This window comes from Phyllobates terribilis, unplaced genomic scaffold (assembly GCF_046119375.1).
Source record: "Phyllobates terribilis strain yellow unplaced genomic scaffold, ASM4611937v1 Scaffold_11__3_contigs__length_659146591, whole genome shotgun sequence".
NCBI classification, from domain to species: domain Eukaryota; kingdom Metazoa; phylum Chordata; class Amphibia; order Anura; family Dendrobatidae; genus Phyllobates; species Phyllobates terribilis.
Window position 1 is genome coordinate 613843051 of NW_027362771.1, and position 25918 is coordinate 613868968.

The following is a 25918-nucleotide window of genomic DNA, read 5'->3' on the forward strand; positions in this document are numbered from 1 at the left end:
CTACCATTCTATGATTCTATGTCATCTCTGGATAATTTGGCGCCAGGCTGGGGGTGCCATCTCTGGATATTTTGGCGCCAGGCTGGAGGTGCCATCTCTGGGTATTTTGGCGCCAGGCTGGAGGTGCCATCTCTGGGTATTTTGGCGCCAGGCTGGAGGTGCCATCTCTGGATATTTTGGCGCCAGGCTGGAGGTGCCATCTCTGGATATTTTGGCGCCAGGCTGGAGCTGCCATCTCTGGATATTTTGGCGCCAGGCTGGAGCTGCCATCTCTGGATATTTTGGCGCCAGGCTGGAGGTGCCATCTCTGGATATTTTGGCGCCAGGCTGGAGGTGCCATCTCTGGATATTTTGGCGCCAGGCTGGAGGTGCCATCTCTGGATATTTTGGTGCTAGGCTGGAGGTGTCATCTCTGGATATTTTGGCGCCAGGCTGGAGGTGTCATCTCTGGATATTTTGGCGCCAGGCTGGAGGTGCCATCTCTGGATATTTTGGCGCCAGGCTGGAGGTGTCATCTCTGGATATTTTGGCGCCAGGCTGGAGGTGCCATCTCTGGATATTTTGGCGCCAGGCTGGAGGTGCCATCTCTGGATATTTTGGCGCCAGGCTGGAGGTGCCATCTCTGGATATTTTGGTGCCAGGCTGGAGGTGTCATCTCTGGATATTTTGGCGCCAGGCTGGAGGTGTCATCTCTGGATATTTTGGCGCCAGGCTGGAGGTGTCATCTCTGGATATTTTGGCGCCAGGCTGGAGGTGCCATCTCTGGATATTTTGGCACCAGGCTGGGGATGTCATCTCTGGATATTTTGGTGCTAGGCTGGAGGTGTCATCTCTGGATATTTTGGCGCCAGGCTGGAGGTGCCATCTCTGGATATTTTGGCGCCAGGCTGGAGGTGCCATCTCTGGATATTTTGGTGCTAGGCTGGAGGTGTCATCTCTGGATATTTTGGTGCTAGGCTGGAGGTGTCATCTCTGGATATTTTGGCGCCAGGCTGGAGGTGTCATCTCTGGATATTTTGGCGCCAGGCTGGAGGTGCCATCTCTGGATATTTTGGCGCCAGGCTGGAGGTGCCATCTCTGGATATTTTGGCACCAGGCTGGGGATGTCATCTCTGGATATTTTGGTGCTAGGCTGGAGGTGTCATCTCTGGATATTTTGGCGCCAGGCTGGAGGTGTCATCTCTGGATATTTTGGCGCCAGGCTGGAGGTGCCATCTCTGGATATTTTGGCACCAGGCTGGGGATGTCATCTCTGGATATTTTGGTGCTAGGCTGGAGGTGTCATCTCTGGATATTTTGGCGCCAGGCTGGAGGTGCCATCTCTGGATATTTTGGCGCCAGGCTGGAGGTGCCATCTCTGGATATTTTGGCGCCAGGCTGGAGGTGTCATCTCTGGATATTTTGGCGCCAGGCTGGAGGTGCCATCTCTGGATATTTTGGCACCAGGCTGGGGATGTCATCTCTGGATATTTTGGTGCTAGGCTGGAGGTGTCATCTCTGGATATTTTGGCGCCAGGCTGGAGGTGCCATCTCTGGATATTTTGGCACCAGGCTGGGGATGTCATCTCTGGATATTTTGGTGCTAGGCTGGAGGTGTCATCTCTGGATATTTTGGTGCCAGGCTGGAGGTGTCATCTCTGGATATTTTGGTGCCAGGCTGGAGGTGTCATCTCTGGATATTTTGGTGCCAGGATGGACATGTCATCATTGGATCAATGACTTACTGAATTTTCTACCACCAAAAATGTCTCCTCCATGAGCGACCGCACCAAATATGACGGTTTTACAACTGAATTATTTATGCCTTCAGGACAAAGACTTTCATCCTTGGACCCTTCTGATGTATAAAGAGTATATGCCCCAATCCTTGGACGCAACCTGAGCTCTGCATTCAGGGAAACCTTTTATTTTATGTGGGTGGCACTAGCTGGACTCCAACCCCCATTTGACCTTCTGGTAGGAATATCCCTTTAAGCACGATAACACTTAGAAGAAGCCTGTTTCTTGTAGAAACTGCTGATTTCCATCTGAACAGGACAGATGTAGTGTTGCACGCGCCGTCTCCCCAGTCACGGGAGGATGTGAGCCCGCGCCTGTAAATGGGACTAATCAGCAGGACTCATTATTTTTAGCTGCGTAATTCTCGGTGTCAGCGCCTCGTCGACTCCGATGAAACCTGCAGAATATATTAAAATGTCTCCCCAGCTGCTGATTTGATGATGGGTAAGACAACACAGCGACTCGTTATAGAAGCCACGGTTTCACGGAAAGAGAGTAAATAACATCCGCGGTACATCGCTGAAGGACGGGTCATCTTGCGGCCAGCGGCTCTATAGCCAAAGTCCTGTCCGTGTGGCCAGCAAGAGGTCTCGAAAACCCCTTCCCTCCTAGGCGAGAGGCATATTACTGAGTCTACCACCATGAACCCCACCCAAAAGAACATTTTAGGATATATTCAGCCATGTTTGAGTATTAAAACCTAATAGTAGCAAGTTACCCAGCTTTCTGAAGACCCTGACTTCATATTCCCTCAGTAGGGGTCTAAGGGAGGACATTAATCTTTGAAGAAAGTGCCAAGTCGGCTTATCTTATAACGAAGCACGGTCATCGGGGCCAGACTAGTTGGGTACAGGGTTTCATAACCTCTCAACCTTGTAGGGTTTACTCGAGTCGTGGGGTAGAGAGTAAATCGTGAATTGTGTGATCGAGATAAAATATATTGAGAAAGGGGAGACTATGGACGGAAACTCGTCTAGGAATAGATCAGTGGAGGATGTGAAGAATAGTTCTCATGAAAAAGGTCAGAGAAAGATGAGAAGTTCTACTAAAAGTATTAAGCGGAAGACGTGAAACGTTGTTCTGTGGAAAGCAACAGATGAAGTGAAGAATCATACAGATGAAAGGATTGGTGGAGGATGTGAATAATCGGCCTGATAAAAGGGATCTGAGGAGGATTTGAAGAATAATTCCAATAAAAAAGGATTAGAGGAGGTGTGAAGAATAAGATAAAAGAATCAAATGGGGACGTTAAGAATAATAAAAGGATAAGTGGAGATGTGAAAAACTCTTCTGATGAAAGGATAAGAGTAAGATGTGAATAATAATAAGGAAAAAAAAGGATTGGTTAAGGATTCTGATGAAAGGAATCAGAGGAGGATGTGAAGAATTATTCAGATAAAACATATCAAATGGGGGTGTGAAGAATCGTTCTACTAAAAGGATAAGAGGAGTAAGTGATAAGTTGTTCTGACGAAAGCATCGGAGAAGAATGTGAAAAATCATTTAGTTGAAAGGATCGGTGGAGGATGTAAAGAATCGGTTTGATAAAAGGGATTGGAGGAAGATGTTAAAAATCATTCTAATAAAAGGATAAGAGGAGTGTGTGACAAATTCTTGTAATGAAAAGACAAACATAGGATGTGAAGAATCATACGGATGAAAGGATTGGTGGAGGATATGAAGATTCAGTCTGATTGAAAGATCAGAGGAAGATGTGAAAAATCATTCTGATGAATGCGGTCAGAGGAGGATATGAAGAATCATTCTGATGAATGTGGTCAGACAAGGATATGAAGAATCATTCTGATGAAAAGTTCAGAGGGGGTAGTGAAGAGGTGTCTCAAAGCATCATAGGAGGATGTGAAGAATAGATCTGAAAGAAAAATCAGAAGAATGCGAAAAATCATTCTGATAAAAGGGGCAAGAGTAGATTGTAAAGAATCTTTCTAATAAAATGATCAAAAGTGGATGTGAAGAATCTTTGACTAAAGGATCAAAGGAAGATGTGAAGAATTGTTCTGATAAAAGGGATCAGGAGGATGTGAAGAATCGTTCTGATAGAACAGTCCGAGGAGTATTTGAATAGTTCTAATGAAAGGAGTATGCAAAAAAATGCTGTGATGAAAATAGTAGGAGATGAAAAATTGGGCTGATATAAAAGTCACAAAAGGATGAGTAAAACATTCTCATGAAAGGGGTGAGGAAGATGTAAAGAATCATTCTAAAAGAAGATCAGAGGAGGATGGGAAGAATCATTCATATGAAAGAATCAGAGGATGATGTGAAGAATTGTTCTAATGAAAACTTCAGAGGAGGATGCAAAAAAATTGTTCTGCTAAAAGGATCAGAGACAGATGTGAAGGATCGTTCTGATGAAAGGATCAGTGGAGGACGAACAGTGGATTTCTTGCACAGTCGAGAAAACCACAGCCAAATAAAACATCAGTGTTCGACCAACACATCTGAGAGCACAACTTGCTGTTTCCTAGCACGGATGACCAGGGTCACTGCTTTCTAAGGGAAACAGAAAGGTGACACCAGGGGGCAGAAGAGCACGAAATCTGGATCACTAAGGAGGTCGAAATACATTGCCAAGTCAGATGGGTACAAATTTCCATTTCACCAAGCTGAAGGGAAGAAAAGCAGTAGAACTAGATTATCCTGTCCTGGTGGTGGAGTTGGAGTAATGGTAGGGGGGGGTTCATGAAACAGGCAGCTCAGGATGAAAGTATCTATAAGGGACTAGAGGGGCATCAAAATATTGAAGGGTAAAAATATACAACTACAGCCCACATTTATTTATGGTGAAACACCGCCACCTGGTGCTCACTTTCAACTTTACAGTCCAATATAAAAATTATAATTTCTATTATTTTTATGTTTCAAGAAAATCATCCTGAAAACGCGCGTCAGCTGTAATTGTGGTTTACAGGTCACAGCGTTTACAGAAAAGCATCCATCATCATTTACATGGAAACAGTCATCACAGTTCTGGGTAAGAGATTAACACACAATAGAAATGAAAGCAGATTACCCCCATCCCTGCGCTGCGGCGGACGAGGCGTACAGACTGAGGGGGCAGATGACAAGTGCGGCGGGACCACATCTGACATGATATCTGGGAAGGCAGAAGGGCCGCTTCTCAGCCACGCCGGATATACAGGAACTGTGTACTGAGGGTTTCCTAGAAACAAGAGAAGTCTAGAAAGAAAGAGGACGGACGAGGGCCGAGGAGGAGCAGAGCGGACAGACGAGGGCCGAGGAGGAGCAGAGCGGACAGACGAGGGCCGAGGAGGAGCAGAGCGGACAGACGAGGGCCGAGGAGGAGCAGAGCGGACAGACGAGGGCCGAGGAGGAGCAGAGCGGACAGACGAGGGCCGAGGAGGAGCAGAGCGGACAGACGAGGGCCGAGGAGGAGCAGAGCGGACAGACGAGGGCCGAGGAGGAGCAGAGCGGACAGACGAGGGCCGAGGAGGAGCAGAGCGGACAGACGAGGGCCGAGGAGGAGCAGAGCGGACAGACGAGGGCCGAGGAGGAGCAGAGCGGACAGACGAGGGCCGAGGAGGAGCAGAGCGGACAGACGAGGGCCGAGGAGGAGCAGAGCGGACAGACGAGGGCCGAGGAGGAGCAGAGCGGACAGACGAGGGCCGAGGAGGAGCAGAGCGGACAGACGAGGGCCGAGGAGGAGCAGAGCGGACAGACGAGGGCCGAGGAGGAGCAGAGCGGACAGACGAGGGCCGAGGAGGAGCAGAGCGGACAGACGAGGGCCGAGGAGGAGCAGAGCGGACAGACGAGGGCCGAGGAGGAGCAGAGCGGACAGACGAGGGCCGAGGAGGAGCAGAGCGGACAGACGAGGGCCGAGGAGGAGCAGAGCGGACAGACGAGGGCCGAGGAGGAGCAGAGCGGACAGACGAGGGCCGAGGAGGAGCAGAGCGGACAGACGAGGGCCGAGGAGGAGCAGAGCGGACAGACGAGGGCCGAGGAGGAGCAGAGCGGACAGACGAGGGCCGAGGAGGAGCAGAGCGGACAGACGAGGGCCGAGGAGGAGCAGAGCGGACAGACGAGGGCCGAGGAGGAGCAGAGCGGACAGACGAGGGCCGAGGAGGAGCAGAGCGGACAGACGAGGGCCGAGGAGGAGCAGAGCGGACAGACGAGGGCCGAGGAGGAGCAGAGCGGACAGACGAGGGCCGAGGAGGAGCAGAGCGGACAGACGAGGGCCGAGGAGGAGCAGAGCGGACAGACGAGGGCCGAGGAGGAGCAGAGCGGACAGACGAGGGCCGAGGAGGAGCAGAGCGGACAGACGAGGGCCGAGGAGGAGCAGAGCGGACAGACGAGGGCCGAGGAGGAGCAGAGCGGACAGACGAGGGCCGAGGAGGAGCAGAGCGGACAGACGAGGGCCGAGGAGGAGCAGAGCGGACAGACGAGGGCCGAGGAGGAGCAGAGCGGACAGACGAGGGCCGAGGAGGAGCAGAGCGGACAGACGAGGGCCGAGGAGGAGCAGAGCGGACAGACGAGGGCCGAGGAGGAGCAGAGCGGACAGACGAGGGCCGAGGAGGAGCAGAGCGGACAGACGAGGGCCGAGGAGGAGCAGAGCGGACAGACGAGGGCCGAGGAGGAGCAGAGCGGACAGACGAGGGCCGAGGAGGAGCAGAGCGGACAGACGAGGGCCGAGGAGGAGCAGAGCGGACAGACGAGGGCCGAGGAGGAGCAGAGCGGACAGACGAGGGCCGAGGAGGAGCAGAGCGGACAGACGAGGGCCGAGGAGGAGCAGAGCGGACAGACGAGGGCCGAGGAGGAGCAGAGCGGACAGACGAGGGCCGAGGAGGAGCAGAGCGGACAGACGAGGGCCGAGGAGGAGCAGAGCGGACAGACGAGGGCCGAGGAGGAGCAGAGCGGACAGACGAGGGCCGAGGAGGAGCAGAGCGGACAGACGAGGGCCGAGGAGGAGCAGAGCGGACAGACGAGGGCCGAGGAGGAGCAGAGCGGACAGACGAGGGCCGAGGAGGAGCAGAGCGGACAGACGAGGGCCGAGGAGGAGCAGAGCGGACAGACGAGGGCCGAGGAGGAGCAGAGCGGACAGACGAGGGCCGAGGAGGAGCAGAGCGGACAGACGAGGGCCGAGGAGGAGCAGAGCGGACAGACGAGGGCCGAGGAGGAGCAGAGCGGACAGACGAGGGCCGAGGAGGAGCAGAGCGGACAGACGAGGGCCGAGGAGGAGCAGAGCGGACAGACGAGGGCCGAGGAGGAGCAGAGCGGACAGACGAGGGCCGAGGAGGAGCAGAGCGGACAGACGAGGGCCGAGGAGGAGCAGAGCGGACAGACGAGGGCCGAGGAGGAGCAGAGAGGACAGACGAGGGCCGAGGAGGAGCAGAGAGGACAGACGAGGGCCGAGGAGGAGCAGAGAGGACAGACGAGGGCCGAGGAGGAGCAGAGAGGACAGACGAGGGCCGAGGAGGAGCAGAGAGGACAGACGAGGGCCGAGGAGGAGCAGAGAGGACAGACGAGGGCCGAGGAGAAGCAGAGAGGACAGACGAGGGCCGAGGAGGAGCAGAGAGGACAGACGAGGGCCGAGGAGGAGCAGAGAGGACAGACGAGGGCCGAGGAGGAGCAGAGAGGACAGACGAGGGCCGAGGAGGAGCAGAGAGGACAGACGAGGGCCGAGGAGAAGCAGAGAGGACAGACGAGGGCCGAGGAGGAGCAGAGAGGACAGACGAGGGCCGAGGAGGAGCAGAGAGGACAGACGAGGGCCGAGGAGGAGCAGAGAGGACAGACGAGGGCCGAGGAGGAGCAGAGAGGACAGACGAGGGCCGAGGAGGAGCAGAGAGGACAGACGAGGGCCGAGGAGGAGCAGAGAGGACAGACGAGGGCCGAGGAGGAGCAGAGAGGACAGACGAGGGCCGAGGAGGAGCAGAGAGGACAGACGAGGGCCGAGGAGGAGCAGAGAGGACAGACGAGGGCCGAGGAGGAGCAGAGAGGACAGACGAGGGCCGAGGAGGAGCAGAGAGGACAGACGAGGGCCGAGGAGGAGCAGAGAGGACAGACGAGGGCCGAGGAGGAGCAGAGAGGACAGACGAGGGCCGAGGAGGAGCAGAGAGGACAGACGAGGGCCGAGGAGGAGCAGAGAGGACAGACGAGGGCCGAGGAGGAGCAGAGAGGACAGACGAGGGCCGAGGAGGAGCAGAGAGGACAGACGAGGGCCGAGGAGGAGCAGAGGACAGACGAGGGCGAGGAGGGGAGAGGCTGCATAGTGGACACTGTACAGCCGGCCCACGCCTGAGGCGTGCACACATCCACAGTCACCCGGACGGGGCCGAAATACAAGCAGAGAAATGTACAGGGATGACGTCACCGCACAATACAAGAAGCCCTAATAGCATATACTACATAGGGGCAGTATTATAGTAGTTATATTCTTGTACATAGGAGCAGCATTATAGTAGTAATATTCTTGTACATAGGGGCAGTATTATAGTAGTTATATTCTTGTACATAGGAGCAGCATTATAGTAGTAATATTCTTGTACATAGGGGCAGCAATATAGTAGTTATATTCTTGTACATAGGGGGCAGTATTATAGTAGTTCTATTCTTGTACATAGAGGGCAGTATTATAGTAGTTCTATTCTTGTACATAGAGGGCAGTATTATAGTAATTATATTCTTGTACATAGAGGGCAGTATTATAGTAATTATATTCTTGTACATAGGAGCAGTATTATAGTAGTTATATTTTTGTACATAGGGGCAGTATTATAGTAGTTATATTTTTGTACATAGGGGGCAGTATTATAGTAGTTATATTCTTGTACATAGGAGCAGTATTATAGTAGTTATATTCTTGTACATAGGGGGCAGTATTATAGTAGTTATATTCTTGTACATAGGAGCAGTATTATAGTAGTTATATTCTTGTACATAGGAGCAGTATTATAGTAGTTATATTCTTGTACATAGGGGCAGTATTATAGTAGTTATATTCTTGTACATAGGGGGCAGTATTATAGTAGTTATATTCTTGTACATAGGGGGTAGTATTATAGTAGTTATATTCTTGTACATAGGGGGCAGTATTATAGTAGTTATATTCTTGTACATAGGGGGCAGTATTATAGTAGTTATATTCTTGTACATAGGAGTCAGTATTATAGTAGTTATATTCTTGTACATAGGGGGCAGTATTATAGTAGTTATATTCTTGTACATAGGAGCAGTATTATAGTAGTTATATTCTTGTACATAGGGGCAGTATTATAGTAGTTATATTCTTGTACATAGGAGCAGTATTATAGTAGTTATATTTTTGTACATAGGAGCAGTATTATAGTAGTTATATTCTTGTACATAGGGGCAGTATTATAGTAGTTATATTCTTGTACATAGGAGCAGTATTATAGTAGTTATATTTTTGTACATAGGGGGCAGTATTATAGTAGTTATATTCTTGTACATAGGGGGCAGTATTATAGTAGTTATATTCTTGTACATAGGAGTCAGTATTATAGTAGTTATATTCTTGTACATAGGGGGCAGTATTATAGTAGTTATATTCTTGTACATAGGGGGCAGTATTATAGTAGTTATATTCTTGTACATAGGGGCAGTATTATAGTAGTTATATTCTTGTACATAGGGGGCAGTATTATAGTAGTTATATTCTTGTACATAGGGGCAGTATTATAGTAGTTATATTCTTGTACATAGGGGGCAGTATTATAGTAGTTATATTCTTGTACATAGGGGTAGTATTATAGTAGTTATATTCTTGTACATAGGAGTCAGTATTATAGTAGTTATATTCTTGTACATAGGGGGCAGTATTATAGTAGTTATATTCTTGTACATAGGGGCAGTATTATAGTAGTTATATTCTTGTACATAGGGGCAGTATTATAGTAGTTATATTCTTGTACATAGAGGGCAGTATTATAGTAGTTATATTCTTGTACATAGGGGCAGTATTATAGTAGTTATATTCTTGTACATAGGGGGCAGTATTATAGTAGTTATATTCTTGTACATAGGGGTAGTATTATAGTAGTTATATTCTTGTACATAGGAGCAGTATTATAGTAGTTATATTCTTGTACATAGGGGCAGTATTATAGTAGTTATATTCTTGTACATAGGGGGCAGTATTATAGTAGTTATATTCTTGTACATAGGGGTAGTATTATAGTAGTTATATTCTTGTACATAGGAGCAGTATTAAAAGTAGAAAAAGAAAAAGTGAAAATCCAGCACTCTATGTGGATGAAAATTGTATAATTTTTTTTTTTTTTTCTGGAACATTTAAAAAAAAAAAAAAAAAAAAAAAAAAAAAAAAACAATCCAGCACAAGAAAATGGCAACTAACGCATTTCGAACTGACAATGTGCCCTTAGCCGTACCTAGTTTAGGAAGGGTGATCTTACTGACTGATCCCCTTGAAGGGCACCACACACAGATAAAGAACTTGGATGAGTTTAAGGATGTGGCTTAGATGCAAAAAAAATAAATAGAATTGCCTTGCCTGCCCTTCAGGGGGGTGCGGTGATGGAGTCCTAATACTCTTGCCCCGGCAGTGCAGCAGTGCATGTAACTTGGGTGTAACTTGGGTGCTCGGCCTCACGCTGCCCCCTAGTAGTGAGGCTGTAGAATACACTGCTGTTCTTTGCTGATGGTTCTGGCGTTTTGCTTCAGATGAGACCATAGTCAGGTGCCGTCTGATCCCACCCTGACCCCATATAGCGGTAGGCATGATACACCAGTTTGGACGCCTTTATTGGGTTCAGACCGTACACAAAATATAAAATATATACAGGGATATATATGTACAAAATATAAAACAGGTCCAGATTTACACAGCCGTCTATAGGGCAATCTGCGGACCCCCGTGTGACCGCACGGCGTCACAGACCGGCCCGGTGCCCATCTACTTGGCTTCACTGCCGCCGCCTCCGCACCACCAGAGCTGCAGAGTGTTTTCTCCGGCGCCGCTGCCCTTCGCTGTCGCCTCCTGCTGGGACTCGTCTCCGCTATCCTCCGACTCCGGGAACCTCCGCTGTCCCGACGTGGTCGCCAGGATCGGTAGAGACGGGTGGAGGCTGCGGGCAGGGACGGTAAAGTCATCAGTTGTTGCTGCGATTTACTGACCGCAAGCAGAGATCTTACCAAAAAATGAGAAAAATACTCAACCCTGACCTCTAGTGGCCAATATGTGAATTCTTTTTTTTTTTTTTGCACAGAAATTTGCATAATTAAAGGGCCGGTATAGCTGTGGTCTCACCTGATGCCGTTGACGCAGTCCTTCTGCGCCTGGAATTGCAGCACTGGTAGTAATACACCATCTTCGGGGGGAGATATCATGTCCCACACAGAGACCACCCCCTGCGTGTCCCCACTGATCAGGTACCGGCCGGAGCTGCGAGGAGGAGGAGGGGGGGACCGGGAGATATCAGTGACATGGTCAGTGGCGACTGCAAGCAAATCATCCAATGGGGCGGAGCCAACACTCACCTTTCCATGTCAAAGTACATCCTCTGGTTGGTGGTGACGTTGCGTCTCAGGGAGGTCAGCACCTGGCCGGGGTGACGGACGTCCCAGCACAAGATCTCGGGGTCCTGCAAGGGCCCGCTATTAATATCTGACCAGTGTCACCACTTATCACACAAGATTTATAGGTACTGGCCCTTTAAGCCAGATATGGATGGCATGTCATTCTTAAAGGGCCGGAAACTGGAATAATAGTGCAGCAGCATTATACAAGGAGCAGTTAATATAGAGCGGGCAGGATACGGCTGATAACAGGGGGGAAATAGACTGTAAGGAAGGCAATATAAGTCTGCGTCAATGGCTGATAACATAGAGCAATAGAATTCAGGGCAACTACAATCTATTGTTCCCTGTTATCAACCACTTCAGAATGCAGGACACGCGAATACTAACGTGGAACAATAGATTGCAGGCACCAAAGTACAAATACAATAGCTCAGCATAAAAATGGCTGATAACAGGGAATAATAGAGGACACTTAAGGGACAGCAGAATTTGATGCACATTTAAAGTGATAAATACGTATTTACCTTTCTGCCTCCGGAGAACACGCAGCGGCCGTCTGCGGAGAACAGCAGGTGGGTGACGCCTCCGGCGGGGCCGTGCAGGACGGCGAGCGGTACCCCCTCCTGGTAGGAGTAGAGGCCCAGACACCGGGAGTAGGAGCCGCAGGCGTAGATGTCCTGAGCGGGGCTGAAGGCCACGCAGGAGATGATCCCCGGCTGCCCCAGCTTCTTCTCTGCAGGACCACACCCATCAGTCATTATAGGGGCGGGGGGCGCCTCGTACGCGTGCCACCAACAGTCAGAAGCACTTACGGAAAGTGGGGCGACATTCACAGTCTCTGCCGGGCCGAGAAGTGTCAAACACCCGAACCATCTTATCAAACCCGCAGAACAGCCGAGAGCCGTCAGGTGAGAAACACAAGGAGTGCGCGGTGGTCAGCTCATCCTGAGGAAGACGAGGGGGCGGACATTATACAGAGAAGAGCTAACATGCCACGCCCTCTGCGGGGTGATAGGAGGAGCTACGAGTCTCCTCCCCCTGAAGGGCACTACAGACAGGAGGAGCTATGAGTCTCCTCCCCCTGAAGGGCACTACAGACAGGAGGAGCTATGAGTCTCTGCCCCCTGCAGGGTGATACAGTCGGTGGTACGTACCAGATGGTTGTAGGCCCGGTATGACGCCCTGAGGTCTCCGGTGAAGGCGTCCCACACATGGATGGGGTTGTCTCGGCTGCTGCTGGCGACACTGCGGAGATACTATAGTCGGTATAACAGACAGTACAGGGGGATTCTACACTGATACATGGTCACGAATCCCCAGCTGGAGTGCAGGACCAGTCACTGGCAGTAAGCAGAGATGTGATCCTAATATGGGGGTCACATGGCCACTGACCGTTCTTCCCTCCGCACAGTTCCAGGTTGTACATGAAGCATTAAGTAGCACAGCGCCACCTCCAGGTCACTGCAGTTTTTATTGTGGTTGCATCTTTCCATATTCAAGTCAATGGATGGGAAAAAAAAAAAAAATACTAGTTCTGCGCCTCCCGTAAAATCCTTCCCACTGAATACATGGGGGGCACACAGGAGCGGCGGGTTCATACCGCCAGAAGAAGCAGAACACTGGGCGCGAAAATGAAGAGTCAGATAACAGGGAGTCCAGGATTGCCAGGACCCTGCACAGCCAGTCAGGGACCAGAAATAAAGAATCTCAACGCCAGGAAACCTCCGGTACGGGCGAGGAGACGAGACATAAGTTCCCCTAACAGACCCAAGAAATGCTAGGAGCGTTCCCGAGGACAGGAGTGCAAAGGACAGATAAAGTTTGTGCCAACACATGACCCCTGCGGCCCCGTGGAGGTCACCAGGAGCAAGACCCCTGCGGCCCCGTGGAGGTCACCAGGAGCAAGACCCCTGCGGCCCCGTGGAGGTCACCAGGAGCAAGACCCCTGCGGCCCCGTGGAGGTCACCAGGAGCAAGACCCCTGCGGCCCCGTGGAGGTCACCAGGAGCAAGACCCTGCGGCCCCGTGGAGGTCACCAGGAGCAAGACCCTGCGGCTCCGTGGTCACCAGGAGCAGAGCCTCCCAGGAAAGGACCCTGCCTGGGAGAGATACCACAGAGCTGCTGGTAGAGACCTGTAAGGCATCCAGGACCAGGTGAAGGCTTCGAGGCTCCACCAGAAGCTGCAATGGGCTGGACTGAAGGTCTTGACCCACAAATGGATGGGTAAAATGAAGTGAAAAAGGGTGGAAGAGGCAGAAATCTGCTCCTCATGGGTATCAAGATTGAGACCTAAATCCAGGTCAGGACTAAATGAATCGTTGGAGTGGAACCCATGTTGTTCACCCCAACGGAGGCATGTTGTCCAGGTACGAGGGTGGAGCGAATGAGGCTTACGGGCCCTTGAGCTTGGTCTGAATAACAGAGACAATGTATGCTCTACAGCCGCACCAGTAACCGCATAGGAAGAAAAGTGGGGTGGACATATCAAAAAGAGGTCTACAACCAGACTGACCAGATCAGCAAGGCCCGTCTGGGGCTATGAGAATAACTATTTTCCTCTCGCCTGGCCCGCTTCTTCTTGTAGAACGAGGTGGAGGACAACGAGAGAAGAGATACTCAAGAGTACTCCGCCGCTGACAGATCTGGCTGAATATCTTCAGAAGGAGACATCCTTGGTCTAGAATCTAATGCCTGAGCAAACCCGGAGCCCACAAGTCTCCTCCGGAGAGGTGAGCTGCAAAAAGTGCTCACACATGAAGTCCTGCCTAGCAGAGTAGCTTGAGTGCGTCGTTCATGAACGAAGAGCTTCTTGTGCCTCTTTGGTGGTTCCAATAAGCCACCACAATCGAGATGTCTGTCTGTACTCCCGTTGACCCTGAAAAAAGTGAGACTAGAAGGACAGAGCTAGAAAACTGGCTCTCAGTTACAGAAGGCTGATCTGAAATTCTGTCTGCTCCAGCGATAGAGGTCCTTGGTGGTGTGGGAGAACACGGAAAACCAGAGACCGACGACGGCGGACATCACAGCCAGCCCCAGAACTGGCTTGGGACAGCCAGCCACCAGAGGTCTTTGCAGAATTTTAGGGGAAGGCAAATGAAAGAATCCACTGATTAGTTTCATCAAGATATGGCCCCCGAAGGGGAAGTGTTTTATGAAAACGAGCAAAAGGGACATTTTCGAACACAGGACCATCCTGCCCAAGACCATGATGCGAAATCTGATGGAGAAACGATAATCAGGATCAAATTGATAGAAGACTGTCCAAAAAAAAAGGAATATCACAAAAAGAAAGGGGAGAATAATTTCCAGGAAAATCCATGTGTTGGATGGAATGAGACAACTGCAGATGGTTGAAGATCCAACTGTAGAAGATCCAGGCTAATACGAAGACTGGACAGACTGTCCTCTGAAGATGGGGCCTTCACCAGGTGAACGTCTAAATTGGAGATGGCAGGCACCAGGCTCGAGTTGGGGAAAACCTTCATGCTGAGAAATGTATAAAGGTTGAAGGGCTTGGCGTTCTCAGTAGGGCTTACGCTTCAATGACTACGGGAGTAAGAAGGACAAGGAGGTTTTCTTACCACTGTTGGAGGAACGATCAGAAAAAGACCAGAACTTTGAGGTTCTGGGAAAAGGGGCAATTTTAGAGTCTGAAAGTATCTTCTCCAGACGAGAAAGTCTACCGCCAATTAAAGTAAGATCAGTGAGAGCCTCCCAGGACGCTGGTGCCCTTGACCTGAGCCAAATGGAGCAGTGAGCAGCAACAAAATTACAGGACACGGTGTAGAATATGAGCACAATGGTGGCCTTAAGGAAGTGGGAGACCTGTACGTCAACAGAGAGAGCTGTAGACCACTATGGAAACCAAGGGAAAGAGCACCAGACTGCTTAGCTGATGGGCGTTTCCATTCTTTGAAAGTCATCAAAGTCCTTCTGGTTGACAAAAATTACTATGATAAAGGAAGAATAAGTACACTTGGGAAGGGAGAGATGGACTCGTTGAGCTCACAGGTGGATCCTACCTTGGTAGTAATCCAAGATGGAAAGTGTTGCAGTGACTTAACTATAGTGTAAGGGAGGACAGAGCGGTCCTGTCCGGGCTCGCGGTTAAGGTACTAAGATCAGACGTAAGCTGCTGTATCCATCAGTAAGTTGCCGCTGCTAAGGTGGACCTTCCCGAGGGAGATTATCAGGTTGAGTACATTACGTCTTGAGCCTCAAGAAGCTTAAATGGTCAAACAATGGGGGCTAGCAAGGAGAGAGAGAGAACAGAGGATAACCCAAGGGGGCACTTATCAGAACCCTGGCGTATCCGTCAGGGGAGGCAGAGTGTCAAATGGCCAGAAAGCAGCGGTGGCAGGAGCTTAGGAGAAGATGTTGGAGGAGAGATTTGGTGGCACGAGAGGCCATTCAACCAAAAGGAGAAAGGTTGCCTTCGGTCTAATGGTGAGGGGAAGGAGAAGCCTCGGCCCATATCGTCACAATCGGCGATAGAGTGTCAGCCGCTGAGAGAACCACTAGTGCCGAATCCACACGGTGTCCCCAATGTATTCAGTGAGAAGCAGTATTTCTCTAAAACGAGCTGCCTCGTGGTCATGGGCCCACCCTGCCCCCAGATCTGGGATTGCCCCCTGTGATGGTGTGATATGGTATGTGGGCATCACTTTGTGTATATTTATATTTTACTGATTTTCATAGTGTTCTCTTGTTGCTCTGTGTCCCTCTAATGTTGACTTCTCTTGTAGGACGAGTTCACATTTGTTAATTGATGAATCGCTGTTATTTATCATCTGATATCAGCTCCCACAGCTTATTATACTGTTATCGGTGCACAGGGTCAATGAATAATGCTGTTTGCTAATAAGCTAATGACATATTGAACCAGGCCAGCCTGTTGATTTTGCAAAGCAATGGAAGGACCAACAATGGGACCTTTTCCCCCTGACCTGTGAATGAGGAGAGTGAGAGACACTGGTGAGATTCTGTGTGGGACGAGGATGTGAAACATATGGACTATTTTATCCTCTGTCTGCTGGACTCATCTCCCATGGCATTTGTGCCATTACCAGACTGCATTTGTATTTCTGGACTATATTATCCTCTGTGTGGTGGATTGTATATGGACCTTTTAGTTTTGCCTATAATAAAAAAGTCATCGGATTGTTCAATCTTCTATTGCTCTGTTGTGTGATGTTGGAGAAGGACCCGTGACATCCCCCTCCCCGGCATCCTCCATGTAAGTGACTCCCCCAGTATCTTACAGGACCTTTCCATCACACCCTCCCACATGCTGACACTTACAAGCAGGAGGCCGGGTCACAAGAATTCATCAGCGGGAACCAGCAGTAATCGTAGATGGTGTCCCCTTCCGACATGCGGAGGACCGGGCCCTGGAGAGAAGAGGAATGTAAGTGTACGGGGCCACATGGGCAGGTGACAGTGCACTCCGCCCCGCACGTCGTACCATCTCCGGCAGCAGGTCCCATTCAGCAGAGTACAGCTCCGGAGGGAGGTTATAAATCCGCAGGATGTTGTCATCGCTGTTGGTTAATAGACAGGATCCATCTGGAGCCCTGAGGGGGGGAACACAACAGACTATGTAAAAAACAAAACGCCGGTGTTCTCACAGCTCCGCCTACCTGACTCCTAACGAAGTCCAGGGTCTAGAAATGATCCTGACAGCAACGGTGTCCTCAGGTGAGCCCCCCCCCTCCAACCCCGTGTCCTCAGGTGAGCCCCCCCCCTCCAACCCCGTGTCCTCAGGTGAGCCCCCCCCCTCCAACCCCGTGTCCTCAGGTGAGCCCCCCCCCTCCAACCCCGTGTCCTCAGGTGAGCCCCCCCCCCTCCAACCCCGTGTCCTCAGGTGAGCCCCCCCCCCTCCAACCCCGTGTCCTCAGGTGAGCCCCCCCCCTCCAACCCCGTGTCCTCAGGTGAGCCCCCCCCCTCCAACCCCGTGTCCTCAGGTGAGCCCCCCCCCTCCAACCCCGTGTCCTCAGGTGAGCCCCCCCCCTCCAACCCCGTGTCCTCAGGTGAGCCCCCCCCCTCCAACCCCGTGTCCTCAGGTGAGCCCCCCCCCCTCCAACCCCGTGTCCTCAGATGAGCCCCCCCCCCTCCAACCCCGTGTCCTCAGGTGAGCCCCCCCCCCTCCAACCCCGTGTCCTCAGATGAGCCCCCCCCCTCCAACCCCGTGTCCTCAGATGAGCCCCCCCCCTCCAACCCCGTGTCCTCAGATGAGCCCCCCCCCTCCAACCCCGTGTCCTCAGATGAGCCCCCCCCCTCCAACCCCGTGTCCTCAGATGAGCCCCCCCCCTCCAACCCCGTGTCCTCAGATGAGCCCCCCCCCTCCAACCCCGTGTCCTCAGATGAGCCCCCCCCCTCCAACCCCGTGTCCTCAGATGAGCCCCCCCCCTCCAACCCCGTGTCCTCAGATGAGCCCCCCCCCTCCAACCCCGTGTCCTCAGATGAGCCCCCCCCCTCCAACCCCGTGTCCTCAGATGAGCCCCCCCCCTCCAACCCCGTGTCCTCAGATGAGCCCCCCCCCTCCAACCCCGTGTCCTCAGATGAGCCCCCCCCCTCCAACCCCGTGTCCTCAGATGAGCCCCCCCCCTCCAACCCCGTGTCCTCAGATGAGCCCCCCCCCTCCAACCCCGTGTCCTCAGATGAGCCCCCCCCCTCCAACCCCGTGTCCTCAGATGAGCCCCCCCCCTCCAACCCCGTGTCCTCAGATGAGCCCCCCCCCTCCAACCCCGTGTCCTCAGATGAGCCCCCCCCCTCCAACCCCGTGTCCTCAGATGAGCCCCCCCCCTCCAACCCCGTGTCCTCAGATGAGCCCCCCCCCTCCAACCCCGTGTCCTCAGATGAGCCCCCCCCCTCCAACCCCGTGTCCTCAGATGAGCCCCCCCCCTCCAACCCCGTGTCCTCAGATGAGCCCCCCCCCTCCAACCCCGTGTCCTCAGATGAGCCCCCCCCCTCCAACCCCGTGTCCTCAGATGAGCCCCCCCCCTCCAACCCCGTGTCCTCAGATGAGCCCCCCCCCTCCAACCCCGTGTCCTCAGATGAGCCCCCCCCCTCCAACCCCGTGTCCTCAGATGAGCCCCCCCCCTCCAACCCCGTGTCCTCAGATGAGCCCCCCCCCTCCAACCCCGTGTCCTCAGATGAGCCCCCCCCCTCCAACCCCGTGTCCTCAGATGAGCCCCCCCCCTCCAACCCCGTGTCCTCAGATGAGCCCCCCCCCTCCAACCCCGTGTCCTCAGATGAGCCCCCCCCCTCCAACCCCGTGTCCTCAGATGAGCCCCCCCCCTCCAACCCCGTGTCCTCAGATGAGCCCCCCCCCTCCAACCCCGTGTCCTCAGATGAGCCCCCCCCCTCCAACCCCGTGTCCTCAGATGAGCCCCCCCCCTCCAACCCCGTGTCCTCAGATGAGCCCCCCCCCTCCAACCCCGTGTCCTCAGATGAGCCCCCCCCCTCCAACCCCGTGTCCTCAGATGAGCCCCCCCCCTCCAACCCCGTGTCCTCAGATGAGCCCCCCCCCTCCAACCCCGTGTCCTCAGATGAGCCCCCCCCCTCCAACCCCGTGTCCTCAGATGAGCCCCCCCCCTCCAACCCCGTGTCCTCAGATGAGCCCCCCCCCTCCAACCCCGTGTCCTCAGATGAGCCCCCCCCCTCCAACCCCGTGTCCTCAGATGAGCCCCCCCCCTCCAACCCCGTGTCCTCAGATGAGCCCCCCCCCTCCAACCCCGTGTCCTCAGATGAGCCCCCCCCCTCCAACCCCGTGTCCTCAGATGAGCCCCCCCCCTCCAACCCCGTGTCCTCAGATGAGCCCCCCCCCTCCAACCCCGTGTCCTCAGATGAGCCCCCCCCCTCCAACCCCGTGTCCTCAGATGAGCCCCCCCCCTCCAACCCCGTGTCCTCAGATGAGCCCCCCCCCTCCAACCCCGTGTCCTCAGATGAGCCCCCCCCCTCCAACCCCGTGTCCTCAGATGAGCCCCCCCCCTCCAACCCCGTGTCCTCAGATGAGCCCCCCCCCTCCAACCCCGTGTCCTCAGATGAGCCCCCCCCCTCCAACCCCGTGTCCTCAGATGAGCCCCCCCCCTCCAACCCCGTGTCCTCAGATGAGCCCCCCCCCTCCAACCCCGTGTCCTCAGATGAGCCCCCCCCCTCCAACCCCGTGTCCTCAGATGAGCCCCCCCCCTCCAACCCCGTGTCCTCAGATGAGCCCCCCCCCTCCAACCCCGTGTCCTCAGATGAGCCCCCCCCCTCCAACCCCGTGTCCTCAGATGAGCCCCCCCCCTCCAACCCCGTGTCCTCAGATGAGCCCCCCCCCTCCAACCCCGTGTCCTCAGATGAGCCCCCCCCCTCCAACCCCGTGTCCTCAGATGAGCCCCCCCCCTCCAACCCCGTGTCCTCAGATGAGCCCCCCCCCTCCAACCCCGTGTCCTCAGATGAGCCCCCCCCCTCCAACCCCGTGTCCTCAGATGAGCCCCCCCCCTCCAACCCCGTGTCCTCAGATGAGCCCCCCCCCTCCAACCCCGTGTCCTCAGATGAGCCCCCCCCCTCCAACCCCGTGTCCTCAGATGAGCCCCCCCCCTCCAACCCCGTGTCCTCAGATGAGCCCCCCCCCTCCAACCCCGTGTCCTCAGATGAGCCCCCCCCCTCCAACCCCGTGTCCTCAGATGAGCCCCCCCCCTCCAACCCCGTGTCCTCAGATGAGCCCCCCCCCTCCAACCCCGTGTCCTCAGATGAGCCCCCCCCCTCCAACCCCGTGTCCTCAGATGAGCCCCCCCCCTCCAACCCCGTGTCCTCAGATGAGCCCCCCCCCTCCAACCCCGTGTCCTCAGATGAGCCCCCCCCCTCCAACCCCGTGTCCTCAGATGAGCCCCCCCCCTCCAACCCCGTGTCCTCAGATGAGCCCCCCCCCTCCAACCCCGTGTCCTCAGATGAGCCCCCCCCCTCCAACCCCGTGTCCTCAGATGAGCCCCCCCCCTCCAACCCCGTGTCCTCAGATGAGCCCCCCCCCTCCAACCCCGTGTCCTCAGATGAGCCCCCCCCCTCCAACCCCGTGTCCTCAGATGAGCCCCCCCCCTCCAACCCCGTGTCCTCAGATGAGCCCCCCCCCTCCAACCCCGTGTCCTCAGATGAGCCCCCCCCCTCCAACCCCGTGTCCTCAGATGAGCCCCCCCCCTCCAACCCCGTGTCCTCAGATGAGCCCCCCCCCTCCAACCCCGTGTCCTCAGATGAGCCCCCCCCCTCCAACCCCGTGTCCTCAGATGAGCCCCCCCCCTCCAACCCCGTGTCCTCAGATGAGCCCCCCCCCTCCAACCCCGTGTCCTCAGATGAGCCCCCCCCCTCCAACCCCGTGTCCTCAGATGAGCCCCCCCCCTCCAACCCCGTGTCCTCAGATGAGCCCCCCCCCTCCAACCCCGTGTCCTCAGATGAGCCCCCCCCCTCCAACCCCGTGTCCTCAGATGAGCCCCCCCCCTCCAACCCCGTGTCCTCAGATGAGCCCCCCCCCTCCAACCCCGTGTCCTCAGATGAGCCCCCCCCCTCCAACCCCGTGTCCTCAGATGAGCCCCCCCCCTCCAACCCCGTGTCCTCAGATGAGCCCCCCCCCTCCAACCCCGTGTCCTCAGATGAGCCCCCCCCCTCCAACCCCGTGTCCTCAGATGAGCCCCCCCCCTCCAACCCCGTGTCCTCAGATGAGCCCCCCCCCTCCAACCCCGTGTCCTCAGATGAGCCCCCCCCCTCCAACCCCGTGTCCTCAGATGAGCCCCCCCCCTCCAACCCCGTGTCCTCAGATGAGCCCCCCCCCTCCAACCCCGTGTCCTCAGATGAGCCCCCCCCCTCCAACCCCGTGTCCTCAGATGAGCCCCCCCCCTCCAACCCCGTGTCCTCAGATGAGCCCCCCCCCTCCAACCCCGTGTCCTCAGATGAGCCCCCCCCCTCCAACCCCGTGTCCTCAGATGAGCCCCCCCCCTCCAACCCCGTGTCCTCAGATGAGCCCCCCCCCTCCAACCCCGTGTCCTCAGATGAGCCCCCCCCCTCCAACCCCGTGTCCTCAGATGAGCCCCCCCCCTCCAACCCCGTGTCCTCAGATGAGCCCCCCCCCTCCAACCCCGTGTCCTCAGATGAGCCCCCCCCCTCCAACCCCGTGTCCTCAGATGAGCCCCCCCCCTCCAACCCCGTGTCCTCAGATGAGCCCCCCCCCTCCAACCCCGTGTCCTCAGATGAGCCCCCCCCCTCCAACCCCGTGTCCTCAGATGAGCCCCCCCCCTCCAACCCCGTGTCCTCAGATGAGCCCCCCCCCTCCAACCCCGTGTCCTCAGATGAGCCCCCCCCCTCCAACCCCGTGTCCTCAGATGAGCCCCCCCCCTCCAACCCCGTGTCCTCAGATGAGCCCCCCCCCTCCAACCCCGTGTCCTCAGATGAGCCCCCCCCCTCCAACCCCGTGTCCTCAGATGAGCCCCCCCCCTCCAACCCCGTGTCCTCAGATGAGCCCCCCCCCTCCAACCCCGTGTCCTCAGATGAGCCCCCCCCCTCCAACCCCGTGTCCTCAGATGAGCCCCCCCCCTCCAACCCCGTGTCCTCAGATGAGCCCCCCCCCTCCAACCCCGTGTCCTCAGATGAGCCCCCCCCCTCCAACCCCGTGTCCTCAGATGAGCCCCCCCCCTCCAACCCCGTGTCCTCAGATGAGCCCCCCCCCTCCAACCCCGTGTCCTCAGATGAGCCCCCCCCCTCCAACCCCGTGTCCTCAGATGAGCCCCCCCCCTCCAACCCCGTGTCCTCAGATGAGCCCCCCCCCTCCAACCCCGTGTCCTCAGATGAGCCCCCCCCCTCCAACCCCGTGTCCTCAGATGAGCCCCCCCCCTCCAACCCCGTGTCCTCAGATGAGCCCCCCCCCTCCAACCCCGTGTCCTCAGATGAGCCCCCCCCCTCCAACCCCGTGTCCTCAGATGAGCCCCCCCCCTCCAACCCCGTGTCCTCAGATGAGCCCCCCCCCTCCAACCCCGTGTCCTCAGATGAGCCCCCCCCCTCCAACCCCGTGTCCTCAGATGAGCCCCCCCCCTCCAACCCCGTGTCCTCAGATGAGCCCCCCCCCTCCAACCCCGTGTCCTCAGATGAGCCCCCCCCCTCCAACCCCGTGTCCTCAGATGAGCCCCCCCCCTCCAACCCCGTGTCCTCAGATGAGCCCCCCCCCTCCAACCCCGTGTCCTCAGATGAGCCCCCCCCCTCCAACCCCGTGTCCTCAGATGAGCCCCCCCCCTCCAACCCCGTGTCCTCAGATGAGCCCCCCCCCTCCAACCCCGTGTCCTCAGATGAGCCCCCCCCTCCAACCCCGTGTCCTCAGATGAGCCCCCCCCCTCCAACCCCGTGTCCTCAGATGAGCCCCCCCCCTCCAACCCCGTGTCCTCAGATGAGCCCCCCCCCTCCAACCCCGTGTCCTCAGATGAGCCCCCCCCCTCCAACCCCGTGTCCTCAGATGAGCCCCCCCCCTCCAACCCCGTGTCCTCAGATGAGCCCCCCCCCTCCAACCCCGTGTCCTCAGATGAGCCCCCCCCTCCAACCCCGTGTCCTCAGATGAGCCCCCCCCTCCAACCCCGTGTCCTCAGATGAGCCCCCCCCTCCAACCCCGTGTCCTCAGATGAGCCCCCCCCCTCCAACCCCGTGTCCTCAGATGAGCCCCCCCCCTCCAACCCCGTGTCCTCAGATGAGCCCCCCCCCTCCAACCCCGTGTCCTCAGATGAGCCCCCCCCCTCCAACCCCGTGTCCTCAGATGAGCCCCCCCCCTCCAACCCCGTGTCCTCAGATGAGCCCCCCCCTCCAACCCCGTGTCCTCAGATGAGCCCCCCCCCTCCAACCCCGTGTCCTCAGATGAGCCCCCCCCCTCCAACCCCGTGTCCTCAGATGAGCCCCCCCCCTCCAACCCCGTGTCCTCAGATGAGCCCCCCCCCTCCAACCCCGTGTCCTCAGATGAGCCCCCCCCCTCCAACCCCGTGTCCTCAGATGAGCCCCCCCCCTCCAACCCCGTGTCCTCAGATGAGCCCCCCCCTCCAACCCCGTGTCCTCAGATGAGCCCCCCCCTCCAACCCCGTGTCCTCAGATGAGCCCCCTCCTCCTCCAACCCCGTGTCCTCAGATGAGCCCCCTCCTCCTCCAACCCCGTGTCCTCAGATGAGCCCCCTCCTCCTCCAACCCCGTGTCCTCAGATGAGCCCCCTCCTCCTCCAACCCCGTGTCCTCAGATGAGCCCCCTCCTCCTCCAACCCCGTGTCCTCAGATGAGCCCCCCCCTCCAACCCCATGTCCTCTAATGAGCTCTCACCACTTGCAGCCTTTCAGGAAGTTCTCGGGGCCGGCGCTGTACTCCGCCCACGCTCCTGTCAGTGCCCACGGCGGCTGGGAGAACTCGTACTGCACCGACCTGGAAGAGAAGAGTGCGGGTAAGCAGGGGAGGGGCTAACGTGGAGGCAGAGGGCGGAGCCTGTCAGCCTTAAAGGGCACTTACAACCAAAGTATAAACTATTAGCAGTCACACAGCTTCCTCAGAAACAGGTGACATAATCGTGTTTCTAGGACAGCGGGGTGACTGGGCCCCTCCATACCTGCCGGAATCCTCGGGGGTCTCTGTGGGGTGTGTTGCCCCCTCTTCCTCCTCCCGGCACTCAGCACACACCGGCTCCGTCTGCTCCGGGCAGGACTTCTTGGCTGGTGGCTCCTCACCCTCGTCCTCCATGTTGGCCTGGCTTTCCAGCGTGGACTCTGTAGGGCGGTCACCGGTGCCGTCCCCACCTGTGATCTGACCGTCCGGCCTCTCCTCTGCGTTCCCCACTCGCTCCTGGGTTATCGCGGACTCGGTCTCCTCTCCTGCCCGCCCATCCTCCATATTGGCTTGGCTCTCCGGCGTGGACTCCTCGGCCCGGCCACCATCCCCACGCTCCTCTCCACCTGTGGTCTGACCGTCCGGCCTCTCCTCCACGCTCCCCACTCGCTCCTGGGTCACTGCACTCTCAGCCTCCTCTCCTGCCCGCCCGTCCTCCATATTGGCTTGGCTCTCCGACATGGACTCTTTGGCCCGGCCACCATCCCCACGCTCCTCTCCACCTGTGGTCTGACCATCCGGCCTCTCCTCCGCGCTCCCCACTCGCTCCTGGGTCACTGCACTCTCAGCCTCCTCTCCTGCCCGCCCGTCCTCCATATTGGCTTGGCTCTCCGACATGGACTCTTTGGCCCGGCCACCATCCCCACGCTCCTCTCCACCTGTGGTCTGACCGTCCGGCCTCTCCTCCGCGCTCCCCACTCGCTCCTGGGTCACTGCACTCTCAGCCTCCTCTCCTGCCCGCCAGTCCTCCATATTGGCTTGGCTCTCCGACATGGACTCTTTGGCCCGGCCACCATCCCCACGCTCCTCTCCACCTGTGGTCTGACCGTCCGGCCTCTCCTCTGCGTTCCCCACTCGCTCCTGGGTTATTGCGGTCTCGGCCTCCTCTCCTGCTCGCCCGGCCTCCGGGGCCTCCTCCACGCTGACGGCTCTTTCCTCGTCCATGGTCACACGACCTGTCAGGAGTCACACAGTTAATAGGAGGCAGCAAGGGGCCAAAATTTAGGCCTCATCTGTGAAAATTGTTCCTGTTGCCGGTAGCAACCAATGAGAATGCGGCTTTAATTTTTCACACAGCTCCGGTACAATGAGAGCTGCGCTGTGATTGGTTGCCATGGGCGACAGACAGGTAATCACTGCAGTTTTCAGGAGCTCTGCTTGCGGTCAGGGAATACACAGCACTGTGGTCGCAGGCAGCTGAGGACCATTCCACTATCAGTGAGGAGCAGCCTCATCTCATGGACGCTGTGTGCGGACAGTGAGCAGACACCTCACACTGCGGAGCTCCGTGATCACTCACCAGCACAAGATCCATGTGCAGCGCCAGACTGGACAACACAGGAGACACTTCCGCCCACCACACTCACTGACCAATCAGCGCGCAGGATACAGGAAAAGCATAACATGTGTCCAATAGGAACGAGCCATGCTCGCACTACAGCGAATGAGCACCAAGGGGCGGGGTTGGCTGGAGCCAGGTGCGGGAAAAGAGTGAACCAATCAGACGGCTCGGTGGAATGACGCCATTGTTACACCGGATGTTATGGATGGAGGCCGGAAGACGTGCTGCGGCTATATTTGTTTTGGGAAAGATACAGTGTTGGAACTAAATATCTGCAGTTAATCATATAGAAAAGTAACTAGGTACTGACAGGTAGGAAAGCAGATGTCGTGTGTCATATATCAAGCGGTCCTGGGTATCTAATCCTATCCTGTGTGATACCGACTGCTGAGCCGTGTATCTAATCCTCTCCTGTGTGATACTGTCTGCTGAGCCGTGTATCTAATCCTATCCTGTGTGATACTGTCAGCTGAGCCGTGTATCTAATCCTATCCTGTGTGATACTGTCTGCTGAGCCGTGTATCTAATCCTATCCTGTGTGATACTGACTGCTGAGCCGTGTATCTAATCCTCTCCTGTGTGATACTGTCTGCTGAGCCGTGTATCTAATCCTATCCTGTGTGATACTGACTGCTGAGCCGTGTGTCTAATCCTCTCCTGTGTGATAC

The 25918-nt window shown here is 56.0% G+C and overlaps 2 protein-coding genes and 1 long non-coding RNA gene across 7 annotated transcripts in view; 1 reads left to right on the forward strand and 2 right to left on the reverse strand.

The window, feature by feature from the left end:
• Window positions 1-5011, reverse strand: part of LOC141165404 (uncharacterized) — a 71901-nt gene extending 66890 nt beyond the window's left edge. Inside the window, exon 1 of one of the 3 annotated variants that reach the window (XM_073651002.1) lies at window positions 4814-5011. In XM_073651002.1, coding sequence (XP_073507103.1) covers window positions 4814-4892 — 79 coding nt within the window. In that variant the 5' untranslated portion in view covers window positions 4893-5011. The remainder of the gene's footprint in view (window positions 1-4813) is intronic. The other 2 variants (XM_073651003.1, XM_073651004.1) reach the window with 2 other exon arrangements.
• Window positions 5012-10518: 5507 nt separating this feature from the next.
• WRAP53 (WD repeat containing antisense to TP53) lies at window positions 10519-25303 on the reverse strand. Its single transcript, XM_073654477.1, has 11 exons — window positions 25209-25303; window positions 23913-24864; window positions 23633-23731; window positions 16781-16889; window positions 16618-16706; window positions 12471-12561; window positions 12129-12261; window positions 11841-12049; window positions 11275-11378; window positions 11045-11179; window positions 10519-10862 (listed from the first exon to the last, which is right to left on the reverse strand). Exons 2-11 carry the CDS (start codon window positions 24851-24853, stop codon window positions 10691-10693), a joined length of 2082 nt encoding a protein of 693 aa, XP_073510578.1. The 5' UTR covers window positions 24854-24864; window positions 25209-25303; the 3' UTR covers window positions 10519-10690.
• A 125-nt stretch (window positions 25304-25428) lies between these two features.
• Window positions 25429-25918, forward strand: part of LOC141167117 (uncharacterized) — a 44855-nt gene continuing 44365 nt past the window's right edge. For all 3 annotated transcript variants that reach the window (XR_012251396.1, XR_012251397.1, XR_012251395.1), the window contains exon 1: window positions 25429-25562. This is a non-coding gene — a long non-coding RNA (uncharacterized lncRNA). The remainder of the gene's footprint in view (window positions 25563-25918) is intronic.